We start from the raw sequence: 17,144 nt of genomic DNA, 5'->3' as shown, positions 1-17,144 counted from the left end.
GCCCCCCCCCCCCCCCCCCCCCCCCCCCCCCCCCCCCCCCCCCCCCCCCCCCCCCGTCGTTTTGGCACTCTATATAGAATAGGGCGTTGTTCTAAAGGGAGATGGAAGAATTGCCGAGATGTTTGATATTCGCTGCATAATACTAGTACCAGATGGAATTCATCCCGATAGTATACACCGGCTAATAGGCAACGGAACCGAGGCTGCCTTATTAACCTTGTAACTTGCTGCAATGTTAGCAATGTAGTAAGGGGGCAGATATAGATAGACACCCAATGGCTTGAGTTTATACCTGTTAATGTCTGTATCGTTACGCATGAGAGTATTGAATCCAGATGTGCAAACATTGGACATGGACTGTAGCTGAAGAGAATAGTCTTCGTAAATGCTTCTGAAGTCCATTATACGGTTATGAGCAGCACAGACCATTGTCCAAATCGGGCAATAATCATTTTAACTAAGAACAACGACTAACAGTAGTAGATTTTTGATGTTTTCAACTCCTTGTAATATTGGCCGCTAAAATAGGGCGAGCTAAAGCCGGCCAGGCCTCAAATCTGAGGGCTGGCATAATTAGCCACAATTTACGACGAGTCGCGTGCGTGAAAAAGGTTAGTTACACGGCATTGACTAACAGATGTTGCTACTAATAGATTTAGTGAAAAGAAGAAGAAGAAGAAGAAGAAGAAAAAGAAGAAGAAGAAGAAGAAGAAGAAAAAGAAGAAGAAGAAGAATATGAAAAGAAACCTGAATAAGGTAACACGAATTTGGGGGCGAATTTCCCGAACATATCGCCGAAAACGTGCTTTATGCTGTTGGTGGCTTGCTCTATACCATGGTTAGTTCAAGGTGTGGGAGAACAGAAGTGCCGTGCCGAGTCTCAGATTCGCTGTACTACCCCAATTGACTTTCAATTGTTATTTTTCTTCTTCTTTAACACGTATCGAATACGAATTGATTGTTGTACAGCTCGTGATAGTTCGACACCCCCTCCCCTTTTTCACTCTTCGATATCCATAAGTCTTTTTTTCAGGTGGAACGAGTAGATGTTTGCAATCTCGGCGATATAGAAGCTTGAAATGTTCCACGTGGAGCCTAAATAAAGGATGGTGTGACAAGCCACGAGGCATCACCGCCCGGTTGCCGAAACGAAGAGGCACCGAGCGTTAGGCTAGCTTTTTTTCTTCATTGATGTAGACGGGGTTTCCACAAGGCTGAGGGGATTGGCCAATTCAAATGTAATGTTACATGTGGCCAAGTCATGATGAGTCGTTATGGACTCAGTTCTATCAAAAAAAGGACGGGGGCCGTTTTCTCTCGTATGATTGGAGGCTTCAAGCATTGTTCGCCATTTGAGTTCTCCTCCACAGCAATATGGAGATGGAGAGAGAGAGAAACAGGGGAAAAGATTCACGTCCATTCGGGTAAGGTACGCGAAAGAACACGCGGAAATATGGGAATAAAGAGATTCAACCAGCCAGATCCGAAGCTCAGAACCCAGAACCCTTCCAATTCCTAGCGCTTGAGCAGTTCGCACTAGGGGAAGCAAGCAAGTGAGAGCCGAATCCAATGGAGAGCCCTGGAGGTTCTTCCTTGCAAGGCAGTAAACGAGAAAAGCTTGCAGTACAGAAAGAGCCCCATCACCAGGTTTCTTCCGAAGACTCCGCTCCGCTATGAAAAAAACAAAAAGTCTGCTCAAAGATTGTAATTTACAGCGTGCAAGTTATGGGCGCCCCTTTAGCGTGATGATCGGGGTGTCTCAGGTTCTCACGCTAAAAGGGGGGAGGAGGGTAGAAAACGTGGAGACCGCGTTTGCTGCTGTGAACAGCGAGGTTCTCGCAAAAGGGCTCACTTAGCCACTTCACCGTCATCACGCGGGGAGATCTCACCGGCGTCTCGTTAGGGGATCTTCGTAGAGGCCGACTAGAAGAAGCCGAGTGTCGTAGAGTAGAAGTTAAATAGCTAGCTTCACGGTGGCTTCGTGGCGGCTTCGTTTTTTTCGAGCCTGCCACGTGGAATGGTCAAGATCAAAGCGTGTTTCTTCACCTTAGCGCAGATGCTGGTATGCATGTGGTCATTCTTCTTTCGAAGCATGGCCTGATTGAGTCAAGAATAAAGCAACTAGGAGGCTGAATAGCTCTTCTTTTGGGGGTTGGCCATGTGCTTTCCATCAGCCCTCCTTGTCTAGGGCGTGAGACCAGTGGCCACATCCTTTTCTCCCTTGAGCTGAGCTGATCTTGTTCTCACTTGTATGTGCCTCTTAGTGTGAAGTAGTGCCATTCACACACTCTCAAATACTCACTAAGACATTGCGTGAGCAAATCAATGACCACTTGTATGATTGAAGATCCATAGCGGCCGAGATGTAACTGCATTCACACCAGGAGTCCAGTTGATACGAAGTTTACGGTATAGTAAACTCCGACTCTCACCATTGGCATTTCAAACAACTTCATAGTGTAGCTGAGAGTAACTTCTTCTTCGTAGATTGAAATCTTAGGGCTCTCCTTCGCGCGTTTCACTAGCGCTGGGTCTCGCGGGCCCTAAACGCCAGGCTATTGTACATCACCCGTCGCTTCGCTGCCTTCCGGAACCGATTTGGCTAGAAGTGATTTCCTTCGCAATTGCCCTACGGAACTACTGTTCCTAGTAGTATTGGCGGCTGCTAAGATGGTTTCGGTATACGAGTACCAGGTTAAGTTGATCTTCCGGGGCATGAAAGCCGTGCCGGGTTTCGGGGCAGCTGGAGGCCACTACAGCCGAGGGAAAGGCAAAATCTGGGTTCCGTAAATTAACAATGGCAAGGGATATATTCCTATGACTCTAGCCATGTGCTGCAACTGCCGCCGGATGGGAAAAAATGTGAGCAATCGCTAAAGGAGGGACGGAGAAACGGGGGAGGGTGGAGGGTTACCTAAACCATCACGATGATTAGTGGATGAAATACAAGGCGAGAAGCATGGTAGAGAGAAACGGTCTCTTCTCCACAAGATGATCAACAAACCCCATAATACTACTACGTATCAAGGGAGCTGTCAAAGTTGCAACAGGCAGACATAGGTGTGTCACTGGCCAGGCTTGATTTGCACAGAGCGGAAACCTCAGCGGCTGGCAAGCGTAGGCTTCGTGACCATGGCTGTCAAGTCTCTATTCGAATGCTGGCGACTAGGATGACTTTTTGAAACCTGCAGCACGGAGTTATTCAAATGTACCGTCTGTCTTTCGCCACTGCCTTTATTCCAATACTCCGAATCCCCATTTCGCTTCCAAGTACCTATATTGACAAGGCTTCCATGACAATAGCAATGACAATACAAGACATGCGAATCACCGCAAAACGATCCACTTTGCGGGACGGCGACTGTCTCTCAGCCATACGGGATGGAAGCCATATGCAGCTTGTGTCCAAATCTAGTCCTCGCCTGCCAAGCGAAAAGAAAAGAGGGAAAAAAAAAAAACAAAAGGGCCACATCCGAGCGAGGGGCGTGCCTTGGAAAAGTGACACGATTGTGCCCTGGGTTAGGGTGTGGGACATCTCAATATTTTTCGTTTGAAGCACACAGCCGCCTGTCTAATTTTCTGCTCTTTTCTTTTCTTACCTCTTTCTCCACCCCCCTTCGTGACGCCTACATAGCCCATCAGCCATGTGATCTGGAGCCGCCCCTGTATCAATATATCGTTCGTCTCGCCAAGTCCATACAAAACTGCCCCGGCGACTACCAAAGAGGGTACACCAATACCTCTTCGTCTTTGTGGCCACAATGAATGGACAGGTGTGTCTAGAGAAGGGGAAGGGGCCCTTGTCACGGACAGAAGGGAAGGGCAAGTAAGAACGTGTATTTCCGGAGTATTTGGAGTACAAATATACATTTGTATCACCCCTGACAGATGATGATGATGATGGGGGAGAGAAGAGCATGGGGGGAAAGAAAAGAAAAAGAGTAAGTATATCCGCCAGTGGACGGAACGTGTCCGTTGATGCTCGATCGGTCGACGTACAGATACAGATCCATCCCTCTTCGGCAAGGCCAAGCAGGCATCCGATCGCTTGTGCGAATGAAGCTCCGCGCGGAAGACAAAAAACTGGCGCCTCGTCCTGCACGCAAGGGATCATGGACTGGACTGGTCTCGCCATGCCATGTCAATGCCACGATGCTTGGATATCGCCTAGCCTCACGTAGGGGAAAGATGGCTACTGCCGCTAGCAGCAGTAGCGACACTATCACTGCATGAAGCCCTGCACAGTTCGGCCATAAGTGGATGAGCCAGTCTATGATCAGCCTTCTAAACGCCCCCCTTTCCCCTCTAGCTTGGCGCCCGTTGTGAGATTGAACGAGGATCCTCCGCTCCCCTGACAGCGTCGAGCTAGCCAGCGCAGCAGCAAAGTACATACAGTACGGATCACATAGCCCACAAACTGTGGGGGATAGCTGCTGATCTCTCGTACTTCCTAGATTGGGCCTCGCCACGACAAAGAGGAGACAAGATGGCGCGACAAATTTGACGGCCTTGTTCTGTTTTTTTTTTTAGTGTGAGATGCTAGCACGAGATTATCTTCCTAGCCTGCTAGTACGGTTTCTGGCACAGAAGATGCGCAGAAGCTTTCGGAGTTACTGTTCATTTAGCCTGGCGGGGAGAGCGATCCGGCAGTAGTTTAGAAGCATTTGCATTTCGTATGGTGTTCCAGTTTTCTCTGTGTCTGTATTGACATGCGGGACAGACGCTTCTGAGACCTTTTGGATAGTGTCAAGGGCTAAATATTTTTTGTGTGTATGATGCATTTGTATTTAGTGAAACAAACAGCATACATGTGCGGAAAGATAGTGATGCACTATGTATGAGACGTACCGCTCGTATTGGAAGAGGGAGAGTACACACAGGGAACTCACTGTTAGTTAGCCAATGCCTTATGACATTTGTTACCTTGTCACCTCTCTCTCCTCGCTATGCTTCGTAAGAACTAAAATAGATCGGCTCAAAAGGCAAACTGAAAGGCAGAAAGTGAAAGCTTTGAAGAAGGACGCGGGATCGCCTGGAGATGGATCTCAGATGGCAGTGTTGCTCATCGCCAGGCCTGTTATCGTGGCCCGATTCGCAAGGGTGTCTCTTATGAAGTAGAAAGCCCTACTGCCTGTTTCTGAAACTCAGCCGATGTTCTAGATTGTGGAACAGGGCGTGCGAGTTTGTTACCTGGTTTCTAGAAATCATTGCTGACTTACAAGGGTTTTCTTGCTCTTACTCCGTAACCCGCATCTGTTTGAAAAAATGTGGCGTTTTTTTTCGGACGAACCCAAGCACCCTTCCACTGCGAAAATCCTAGATACCTGGTGGATAATAACTGGCCGAATTCCGCGTGGCTCGCGCTGTGCTGCTTTTGTCTATTCCCTAGCGTAGTGGAGATCCTACCGGGGAGATAACGCGTTTGTCATTAGGAGCAGTTCGTGGCCGGGGTCGTGGATGGAGCGAGAGGAGGCATGTACATCCAAGCATGGATGCTGAGCATGGGGGGTTTCGAGAAACAATCGCCATTCGCACAGGGCTTAAATTAACGCCGGAGCGCTTGAGCAAAACTTAGTGTTTTGTGTCTGTTGGATGTATCGACACCTTCTTTTCGCTTCTAATTCGAGGAGAAGGCATGCATGTCCTGCTTCTAATAACCCAATTGTGGCGTGGCAGTGACCCTCGAACCAAAGCAAGCTTGACTGACTGGCCAGGTCGTTGGAGGAGCGGGTTACATGCTCATGTAAGGATTCATGTTGCTGCTAGCTATAGGCACGCCCGTGACATCAACAATATTCGAAGTATAGTTGCGTCTCTTACGAGGCAACTCTCCGATCCCTGTTCTTGTTGCTCTCGCTATTTCAGTAACGCATTGATTAGGTGGTACCGGTACAGATAAGTCGCATGGCTAACTCTCAAGCAATCTGTGGGACATTTCATTCAGATATGAGATACTCCTGCCGGCTCTTCGATCCTATTTGTCGATAATGTACAGGGTAGGATAGCCATAGCCATCAAAAATACTGATAGAAGGATTGAGGATTGAGGATCATCCAATGGTAATCAGCTGGTCATATACTGGTACGAAGAAGCAGCCAATGGAAGAAGTATCTCCCCGTTGCCGTCATCCACTGATGAAACTTTCAGAGCTGCTCCGCTAGACCACCTAGATGCTGTCTAGATACCTTGCGTTGAAATAAACGCAGGTGGATGACTGGCTTAGCGCTGCTGTTACACAGTCTACACTTGTAGCTGTCGAACCTTTCGGCTGTATCCTATTTGAGATTCTCTGTGAAGAATACACACTCTGATCCCTGTATGCTATTAGCGTATTTTGGCTCTGTCCTGCAGAAACATCTTTCAGCAGCCGGGCCTATAGAAGATGTCGATTACATTAAGCCCCGATTCCAATGTGTATTTGGGGGCTGTGTTCCTTAGTTCGGTCGTATTTGCCCAGCATGTGCGTACCTTTAGCAGCTGCTCATCTCGTCGTATCCTAGCCAATCATAGGTACGCGAACGAGGCTGCAGCTGTCAGATTGTACGCCATCTGTCAAAGAACTCGTATTGTCACCAATTACAGGTTCGGCTCACTGTGCGAGAGTACGAAGCATACACACAAGGTTGTCAACTTTCATTGAAGAGGTACGCAAACATGATACACGAATGGCAACAAACGTACAAACCCAGGAGCGAGAGCATGAGCTGGACGAGGCAGTCGTTTTCCTACACCTCTAACCGATAAATCAATATTGAAGCTTCTTGTCAGCAAAGCCTTGTTCGAATGACTGGTCACTTTGTCTTGTATTGATAGGACGGACTGCTGGGTAAATGGAATGATTAGTCTTGCCGTTCTGATGGCGGAAGTTAGTCAGAAGCCAGAAGCCGGAAAGAAACATACCTATTCATGGAGGATTTGGAGGATTGTTAAGCATTCATTTTCGGAGCCCTCATTGGGTGGAATGCGAGATGCCAAGCCAAATGCATCTATGTACTAGCCACATTTCTGGTGCACCAGCCACACATTTTTGTTTCTGGCGTGCGATCGCTGTGGCGCCACGCAAAAGATGACAGACAGCATATGGCGATGTGGCGATTCAACGGCAAGTGTCGGTGACAGCGCCGTTCGCATTTGACGTCTGCTAGAGCTGAATCCGCAATAATAGAGAGCTCGGAAAGGGCCTTTTACTTGCAAGCAGCTCTATGCTGCCGCCGCCTTCGATCCCTCGCCTTTCTCCTCCAATGAGTCGCCCAGCACGTGCCAGCTTTTCCGAACGGCTTCGCTGCGATATCAACACACTTCGAAGCGCTGCGGCCCCGGGCCCAATATGATGTTATTAGTGGTCGCATTATTATGGCTAAGCCACTCACTGCTGCAGCCGGTAGGGGCTATGCGCTCAGACTATCTGGCTCAGCTGCGGCAGGACACGGTGGACATGTTTTATCATGGATATAGCAACTATATGAAGCATGCGTTTCCTGAAGATGAGGTGGGTTTCTTTTGTGTGCTATACCATATACCGTGTTAGGCAAATTAAGATACTTGTAGATAGAAGGCTAACCGCTACGCTCCCGTTATTTAGCTTCGCCCAATAACATGTACTCCCTTGACACGGGATCCTCATAATCCTGGGCGCATCAACTTGAACGATGCCCTTGGTAACTACTCCTTAACTCTGATAGACAGTCTGTCAACTCTTGCGATCCTGGCTGGCGGGCCACAGACTGGATCGTATACCGGACCGCAAGCTCTGAGCGACTTTCAAGATGGAGTGGCCGAATTTGTACGACATTTTGGAGATGGAAGATCGGGACCTTCCGGTGCTGGGATACGTGCCAGGGGCTTCGATCTAGACAGCAAAGTCCAAGTGTTCGAGACGGTCATCCGCGGTGTAGGCGGTCTATTGAGCGCGCATTTGTTTGCCATTGGAGAGTTACCCATCACTGGATATGTACCCAAGCCAGAGGGAGTCGCGGGCGATGATCCTCTGGAGCTGGCCCCTATTCCGTGGCCTAATGGGTTCAGGTATGATGGCCAGCTATTGAGACTTGCTCTGGACCTCTCTGAAAGATTGCTTCCTGCATTTTATACTTCGACTGGTATTCCATATCCTCGAGTCAATCTTCGCAGCGGTATCCCCTTTTATGTCAACTCTCCCCTCCATCAAAACCTGGCTGCAGTCCTGGAGGAGCAAAGCATCAACCCAGAAGTCACCGAGACTTGTAGTGCTGGAGCTGGAAGCCTTGTACTTGAGTTCACTGTCTTGAGTAGGCTCACAGGAGATCCGAGATTCGAGCAGTCTGCCAAGCGAGCTTTCTGGGAGGTGTGGCATCGCAGGAGTGAAATCGGTCTGATTGGTAACGGGATTGATGCGGAACGAGGGCTATGGATTGGGCCTCATGCAGGCATCGGTGCAGGCATGGACAGCTTCTTCGAGTACGCGCTCAAAAGCCATATCCTTCTTTCAGGCCTAGGGATGCCTAATGCTTCTACATCGCGCCGACAGAGCACGACCGGCTGGCTGGACCCAAACTCTATACACCCCCCTTTACCGCCCGAGATGCAGACGTCTGACGCCTTCCTGCAAGCATGGCATCAAGCTCACGCGTCGGTCAAGCGGTACCTATACACGGACCGGAGCCATTTCCCTTACTACTCAAACAACAACCGTGCCACCGGCCAGCCGTACGCCATGTGGATCGATAGTCTTGGTGCATTCTATCCAGGACTCTTGGCCTTGGCAGGTGAAGTTGATGAAGCCATCGAAGCGAATCTCGTTTATACAGCCCTTTGGACCCGTTACTCTGCGCTGCCGGAGCGCTGGTCCGTCCGCGAGGGCAATGTTGAGGCAGGTATCGGCTGGTGGCCAGGCAGACCCGAATTCATCGAGTCAACATATCACATCTATCGTGCTACCCGAGACCCCTGGTACTTGCACGTCGGCGAGATGGTTCTCAAGGATATTCGGCGTCGATGTTTTGCAGAATGTGGCTGGGCTGGGCTCCAGGATGTTCAGACGGGAGAGAAGCAAGATCGTATGGAAAGCTTCTTCTTGGGAGAAACGGCAAAATATATGTATTTGCTATTCGACCCAGACCATCCGCTGAACAATCTAGATGCCCCCTATGTCTTCACCACAGAAGGCCACCCGCTCATCATACCAAAGAGCAAGAGAGGGGGTGCCAATCGGGAGAGCAGTCGCAGCATAAAGAAGAGCAAAGAAGTTGCAGTCTATAGCTATTACGATGAGAGCTTTACAAATTCTTGCCCAGCACCTCCGCCATCTCTGGCAAATCAACTAAGCGGTTCGGCCACCGCGGCCAGGCCAGACTTATTTTCTGTTTCCCGGTTCACAGATCTATACCGGTCTCCGAATGTACACGGGCCTATTGAATTAGTTGAAATTAATGATAGGAAGAAAGGTCGGATGATGAGATACAGGGCGCTTTCCAACCACACTCTCTTCCCGTGGACTCTTCCGCCAACTATGCTTCCCGAGAACGGTACTTGCGTTGCTCCTCCCGAGCGAGTCATATCATTGATAGAGTTCCCAGTCAGCGACCTCACCAGCGGCGTAGGGGCACACTTTGGCGCACAACTGTCCTGGCAGACCCATCTGGGACCAACAGTCACCGTCTTGGAAGGGCTGCGACTTCAGCTTGAGCAAGTGTTGGACTCGGACACGGGCACCTACAGGTGGAGGATTACACATATTGGCAGCACTCAACTAGGTCGCTACGAAACAGTCTTCTTCCATGCTGAACACGTCAGACATCTAAAGGACGAGGCTTTTTCGTGCAAAAGAAGGAGGGATTCTGTGGAGATTGAGCTGCTGGTAGACAATCCAGAGCAGAGTAACAGCACACTCGTGGTTTCCGAGAATCTCATAGCAGCCGAGAGCGATGACATAATGGACAACGATACGCTCAACGCTGAATCACTGGGCTCAGACTCATTATTTCAATCAATACTACGCGCTGTGTCCTCTGTCTTCGAGCCAGTTTATACCACATTACCAGAGTCTGACGCAAGCAAGAGCGGCGCCATGATATACAGCTGGGATGCCTACACTTCCACCGGTCCCGGTTCATATCCCGTACCGCCCATCTCGGATACCCCCATCACTGGCAACCCGTTCTACAACTACAGAGACCCAGCTTCCAACTTCCCCTGGTCAACCATCTACCTCGCAGATCAAGCCTGCGACGGGCCGCTCCCCGCGTCTGCGGCTCGTGAACACCAAGTCATCGTCATGCTGCGCGGAGGATGTTCCTTTAGCAAGAAACTGGATAATATCCCCAGTTTCTACCCCAGTGAGAGATCCCTTCAACTAGTCATCGTTCTTGATGAGCCATCTTCCAACCAAAACGACGACGACGATGACGATGATGACTACCACGGCGTTGACCACAGAGGTAATATGCCCAGGCCACTGTTAGATACCGAGCAGGTGACGCCAAAGGGCATGAAGCGCCTACACGGCATACCCATGGTCCTCATGGGTGCTTCAAGAGGTGACTATGAGCTCTTCAGACAAGCAACAAGGGTTGGTATGAGAAGAAAGTACCGTGTTGAGAGTCAGGGACTCATTGTCGAGAATGCCGTTGTCTTGTAGTTTTTGGAAAAGGGAAAGTTTGGGAGGAATATTTTCATATATATACGCATATAGCAGCATACATACCACATATACATACATATAGCACGTCTATATATCACGTAGCATAGATATAAGCACTTGTTTAGGATAGATATAGCCAGCATGAGCCTGGAGAGAAATTTATAAAGAGAAAATGATGAGGGGTTTTCCCCTTTCTTTTTTCAATTTTACTTTTCACTCCTTGATAATGAGAGTTCCTGGATACTTGGATATATTTTCGTGACAAGGAATGAAGCTCATTTGACGAGCAATAGCTCCCATAATTGATGTTTCAGCTATTTTGCAGTATTTGCCATAATAGTACTCACCATGATAGTATTCACCATGGCAGTATTCATCATAAGATATTTACCATAAGATATTCACTACGATAGTATTCAACCTGGCGGTATTCTTGGTCTCATAAGAGCGAAGAAGGGACATGAATGGTGTGCATATCTATATCTCTTCATTAAACAAGTACCCAGGACGTTCATAGAAACAAGTTATTTCAAAAGGTTCATGGAAATCTCAAAGAAATCTCAAGAAAACAGAGAGATGATTTTCATTGCAATTGAATAGTTCTTTTTAGGCCGTAATGATTAATTATCCCTCCCATCATGATCCCAACAGATATCCAATCCAATATTCTTTTTTTTCCCTTCGCTCCTCCACTGCGTGCTCATCGTTGTTGAAAATCGTATCCCTTTTTAGTCCTCATCTACTCCTCCAAGTTTCTTAACAGTGTAATGTGGTCTATATCGTATTATGTAAAACGTAAAAGTAGAGATGAGAGTGGTCGTAAAGTAGACAAGACAGACAGAGAGAGCACGGCACCCACTTCCCATTCCGAATCAGAGAAGAAACGCTTTCCATAGTCTATTGGTTATTTGATATTGTAATATGCGAAAGAAAATCCCGTAATGAAAAAAAGAGAAAAAAGCAAAAGAAAAAAAAAAGATATATAAAAACAGAGATTTTAGGAAAATACCCCAAAGTCCAAAGAAATGATCCAAGCAAACAACTTTTGATATATATATAAAAGTGTGTCGATAAGGAGGACCACAATAGCCAAGCCTACAGCCCCAGCAGAAGATTCGTTCGTCTTTCGCGCCTCGAGTCGATTTTGGTGTTGAGAAGTGATATTGGAACATCCAAGAAACATTTCCCAGTCGACTAGGGCTGATAGTGTAGAGGAATTGGTTCCAGGCGTGTCATCTTTTTGCTAGAATGGCGCTGCTTATCGAGAGAATAGGAGATGGAGCCCTTTCTCGTCAAAATTAAGGGTTCTCAAGGAGAATAGTAGTAGGAGCGCTGAGCTTAGCGCGGCCGTTCAGGCCGGGAATCTCCAGAATGAAAAGGTAGCCAACAACCTGGCCCTTGAGCTGGTGAACAAGATCTGCCGCTGCGGCCGCCGAACCACCTGTGTATAAAGTTAGCATTCTGGTTATTGTTCTCGATTTATTTCTGAACACAAAAAGGCTCAATGGGGCCACAAATAGGAGCTATGGACATACCCGTCGCAATGATATCGTCAACAACCAAGACCTTCTGTCCCTCGGTAATAGCGTCTGCCTGCATCTGGAACAGATCCTTGCCGTACTCCTTGATGTACTCGGCAGTGACGCAGGGACCTGGCAGCTTGCCCTGCTTTCTCACAGCGGCAAAAGGAACGCCGAGGCGCAGGGCCAGGCCAGGGCCGAAGAGGAAGCCGCGGGCATCAAGGCCAACAATGACATCGGGCTTGTTGGCGCCAAAGGACTCGGCGATTTGAAGCTCGAGGGCGGACAGCAGCGTAGCATGGGCCTCGGGGTTGGCGAAGAGGGGCATGATATCGACGAAGTCAATTCCCGGGATGGGGAAATCGGGGAACTCGCGCAGCGTCTTGCGCAGGCTTATCTGTGCACTGGCGAGTTGGGCGGCGGTGGAGGAGGCGGCGGAGGGCTGTCGTCCCGAGGCATCTTGGCTGGTGGTGGAGGATTGGTTGGTGGAGGACATGGTGAGGAAGGAAAAAAAGAAGAAGAGAGAGGGGAAAGAAAAGAGAAGAAGTAGAAGAATAAAAGAGGAGGTTAGGCAGACAGGATGCAGAGAGCAATAGGAGGAGCAGATTCTGGGGTGGTGTGAATTTTTTGTTTTGGGGTGGCAGGATAAGCCCAGATAGGGAATTGGGTTTTCAGTTTTTTTTTTTTTTTCCACAGTGAGCAGCGCAGAGAACGGCGCGCGCAAAAAGGAGGGGTGGTGTGTACTTTTTTTTTTCCTTCTTTTTTTCCCCCTACCAACCTGCGTCCCTCCTTCCTTTGGAATTTTTTTGGTGGGGAAAATCGAAAAATTCACAGCAGGCAAGAGTTGCCCAGCACAATGGAGGGGGTGCACACAGCAGAGGGGAAGGCACGATACGATGGCTACTGCAGCTTGTGTATCAGAAACATTACTAGGTCCATTGGCAGATTACACCGTCGGTACCTGCTCCATGCAAGCAGCGGCCATCAACGGGCAGGTCCCGGGCCGGTATCCAGACGCTGCTTGAATCTTAGAGCCCCGGTCGAAACAGTAAAATATGGAGTGTCGAGTAATCATGCTTGTCGTGTATAGTGCCGTACTCTGTACGTGATACCTGCAAACAGCAAAGGACAGCTCAGCCCAGCACAGCTCAGCACAAGCACAAGCACGGCGGAGCAACGTGGCAGCCACAGCAGCTACAGTTCATTACCGGGCCTGGTCTTGTCAGAGAGAATTGGCACCGGCCGTGATGCTGGTGCTGATGCTACCTAACTGCGAATACCTGACTGGTACGGAAATGATAGGTACAGCTAAGATACCACTTAAGCATGCAGGCACTACAGCTCCGTAGTGGCAGCGACAAGCGAGCTTCGGAGTACGACTTGCCAAGTCTTGAACAAGTCCACTCCGTATTTGCTCCCAAATGCCGACGCACAGCCAGCTGGATGAGTGAGCCTCTGGTTGAAATAAACTGTCGGTGTGTGCTGTTGAGTTGGCTAGAGCAGCTTATCATGCCGTCCGTCGCCTTTGGCTCGCTTTCCGCTGGTGCTACTGTATGCTATTATTACTTACTAGATGCTCTACACTAAGGTAGGCACGGCTCTCCAGGCAATGGGCTCAGCTCAGCCGCCCGGATAAAATCACTCAGGCGAGGTTCCATCTGCCAAAAGCACCGGTGCTGCTGCTACTTGGACTTACTGTACGCACTCCTCCCCAAGCCGGCAAAGACTGCGTGCGCAACAATGGTCCAATGATCCTAGTACCTGGTAGCAGCAAGTAGCGACCTAGTAGCACTATCAATGCTTGCCTAGCAGGTCAGTAAGCAAAGTCAGGTCGCGGTAGGGAGCAGTTGCTGCTAGCAGAGCGAAGCTGGCCGCTGAGCTGGCCTCTGCTTAAACCGGGCCGTTTCGTCGCAGCCCGATATGAGCTTCTTCATGCCGGTTGCTCCGTCCGTGCCCAGCTATTATGGCATGGCTGGCATAGCTGGCATAGCTGGCACTGATATTGCTGGGGATGGCTGTGATAATAGTACGAGTACGAAGCACGATGCCTCGGATTTGGCGTGTACATGTGTCCGCACATGCTACCAGCGCCGGGGAGTAATACGCACAGCTATCAATTGTTTCCCGAGGTGTTCTCTCACCATACCAGATCCGCCTGGTCCAAACGGCCGCTATGATCCATCAAACCTCGCCGCCAGCAAATGGCCGGCCAAGCCTCAGCCCAGGCGTGAGATTCATTGGCCGCAGAGGGACGGCGCGGCGATATGCACATGCGGGCCCATGGCTGCTGTCTCGGTTATGGAGCAGGTGAAGTAGCTTTGTTCTCTAATTGATGGGACGAATACAATGCCTTTCTTTTTGTTTCTTGTCTCCTTTTCTAAAAGTTTCATCTAGCTTTGCCCCCCCTTGCTAAGTTATCTGGCTTGTCACTTACAGTTGCGCTATTGTATTGTCGCAAGTGCGCCATATCAGGATTGAAGCAGTCACAATATGTAGGATCATGCCATGATTTGACCGACCGAGCTCCAGTATAATACCCCATATATGATTTTGCTTTGAGTGTGAGCCAGCCCGCCACCATGGAGCACAATGCGACATGTCATGGCCACTACTGCGTGCTGCTACAATCAGACGCATATGGTCTTGCACAAAACCTGTTCACCGAGTCTGCTATCTGGTTGACAAGCCACAGCGCATCGCCACGGCCATCGCTATGGGTTGCAGCCGCGTCGGTCTGGAACTAGGCATCAGCTTGTCATGCAACTTGCACACACACCACCTTGTCGCGATAGTAGCAGCAGCGGCAAGAATGGCAGCCTCTGCTCCAATATCAAGATAAGGCTGGCACATCCGCGCAAAGCTTACCCACCTCCACAAGCACCCAATGTTACAATCTCTTCCGTCTCCCCGATGTGGCTTGCTCTTATTATAAGCTCGTATAGTGGCATTTAGTATTTATACATTTATACACAGGTACAGCATAGCGTGACTGGCTGGAGGCCGATACAAACCCTAAACTTTGGCCAGCGCCTTTTGTTCCCGCTATCCGCTGTGGCACGTTCCTGTCGTAACCGTCGTACGCCTATTACACAATCGATGGCGTGAGGATCCCATGCCGTCGTGCCCGTCCCCAGGTACTCCGTACCCAGCCATTACTTCGTAATATCTGGTTGGGGAAAACAAGGGGGTGCCATGCCAAACATTTTGGCGGCTAATACTAGAGCCATATGTACATTGCAAGCATCTATCATGACTGTCCCGGCGATGGGATAATTGGCACGGATGAGTCAAAGCTCCGAACGGCCAGCTGCATTTTGAAAATGCAACCAAGCCACGCCAAGCCTATCCTATTAACCCCCATCTCACCCGCCTATTCGTTCGTAAGTGAGCCCATCAATTCGATACTTTTGTATTGCCATGTTATAAGTAGTTTGACCAAGTAGCAGCAGCAAACCACGCCATGCCTAACCCACGCAAGCTCTCCAAGTTTACAAATAGTTATACCAAACGCTTATGCTAAGACGCATCAACAGTAATCTGATGGAGTAAATCTCGGCAAAGCTAAACCGCAAAAGCTGATGTGACCTTGCCAATTGGAGGTTGCCGTGTTTCTTTTTCCATTCTTTTTGCTTCCTTGTTTCCCCCAACACCCCACCAGCTTTTTAGAGTGCGCGCTGCCACTGCGATTTAAATTAGCCTCGTCACCTCATCGCGTCGCCGTCCGCCGGCATCTTGTGGCGGCAGAAGCGGTGAAAGTGGCTCAACAGTAGCACCCAGTACAGATAATAAATCGCACGTCTAGATGAGAAGACCAGCAAATAACACATCTATCTTGAAGCACTTGAATGGTTTAGGGAGACAACATGGCATCCTATACATGGGAGTTTATCAATATCAAATGCGAATGGCGCAACTCAGTTCAGTATGCTCTTATCGATAAGCGTATTACATAAGCAGGCCGGCCGGGAATGGAAATTTTGCTCCTCCCAGGCCAATTCAAATCGCATCTCCAAAGCCGCAGCCCTGTGACGACATCAAACGAATCGCCCATTTTCCGGTCCTAGCAAAAACCAAGACAAAGCCAAAGGCAACTTCACATCACATCTTGGAACATCCTCTATACACCCTTCTCTCATCTTCCACAAATTTCAACAACCATGTCTTTCCTCGGAATCGGTCGTCCCCAGCCTACGTCAGAGCAGAAGATTGCTGCTGTCGAGGGCGAGATGCGCATGATGGCTGATACTTACAACAGGTAATTCGAATCCCTCGTCCCATATCTCCTTAAATATCTGTACAAGAGGAACTGCACCCAGACAGATTTGCTTGAAAACAACCCCAAGCCGAGAGAGTGAACTACGCATGCTAACTCAATTACCTCGAAAAAAAAAAGACTGCAAAAGTCCTGCCAGAAGAAGTGCGTTCCTTCCGACTACCGTGAGGGCGAGCTCAACAAGGGCGAGTCCGTCTGCCTCGACCGCTGCACCGCAAAGTTCCTCGATACGTCCATGAAGATCAGCGAGATTATGCAGCAGCAGGGCCAGGCCATGGGTGGAGGACCTCAGGGTGGTCCCGGAGGACTGTTTTAGAAAGGCTATACAAAGCTATAGAGCATCAGGAAAAAAGGAGTAATATTTTTTTCTTCATGGCATTTCCCCCCTCTTTTTCTTGACCGCAAAATTTGGATGTCATGTTTTGTACGAATATATATATGAGAGAAGCTGTCTGGAAATATGCGGCGGCGGCAAACGTTTGAAACGGGACTTTGATATTATGGGATCGCGGGATATACATATATATCATGTCAGATGTATAAAGCTATTCAAAAGAGTATACTGGGTGCTGTCTAGGCGCAGCATCACTATGATGAGTGAACATGTTCCTCTGCGAAATGGTATCTATCCTCTTGCAAGAAAGGCAATAAATGAAAAAAAGAAAAAGAAATCGAAATCGAAGGGAGGAGCAAAGAAATAGAACGCCAATTCTCCACGAATCCCGTTTGAATG

At 49.0% G+C, this 17,144-nt stretch overlaps 3 protein-coding genes across 3 annotated transcripts; 2 read left to right on the top strand and 1 right to left on the bottom strand.

Moving 5' to 3' along the window:
• Positions 1-7,090: 7,090 nt before the first annotated feature.
• Positions 7,091-10,819, top strand: GGI43DRAFT_397561 (alpha-1,2-mannosidase MNL1 domain-containing protein). Its single transcript, XM_083205123.1, has 2 exons — positions 7,091-7,489; positions 7,583-10,819. Exons 1-2 carry the CDS (start codon positions 7,328-7,330, stop codon positions 10,613-10,615), a joined length of 3,195 nt encoding a protein of 1,064 aa, XP_083063117.1. The 5' UTR covers positions 7,091-7,327; the 3' UTR covers positions 10,616-10,819.
• Positions 10,820-11,916: 1,097 nt separating this feature from the next.
• On the bottom strand, positions 11,917-12,634 carry GGI43DRAFT_421104 (adenine phosphoribosyltransferase APT1; the record flags this gene model as incomplete). The annotated part of the gene is made up of 2 exons (XM_083207902.1): positions 11,917-12,059; positions 12,154-12,634. The coding sequence occupies 2 exons, from the start codon at positions 12,632-12,634 to the stop codon at positions 11,917-11,919; spliced, it is 624 nt and encodes a 207-aa protein (XP_083063116.1).
• Positions 12,635-15,862: 3,228 nt separating this feature from the next.
• On the top strand, positions 15,863-16,819 carry GGI43DRAFT_283429 (mitochondrial import inner membrane translocase subunit TIM10). The gene is made up of 2 exons (XM_083201261.1): positions 15,863-16,393; positions 16,532-16,819. The coding sequence occupies exons 1-2, from the start codon at positions 16,296-16,298 to the stop codon at positions 16,725-16,727; spliced, it is 294 nt and encodes a 97-aa protein (XP_083063115.1). The 5' UTR covers positions 15,863-16,295; the 3' UTR covers positions 16,728-16,819.
• The last annotated feature ends 325 nt before the right edge of the window (positions 16,820-17,144 follow it).

This window comes from Trichoderma evansii, assembly GCF_050947405.1.
Source record: "Trichoderma evansii strain SZMC 28006 chromosome Unknown GGI43scaffold_4, whole genome shotgun sequence".
NCBI classification, from domain to species: Eukaryota; Fungi; Ascomycota; class Sordariomycetes; order Hypocreales; family Hypocreaceae; genus Trichoderma; species Trichoderma evansii.
This window is presented reverse-complemented; position numbering and strand designations above follow the sequence as displayed.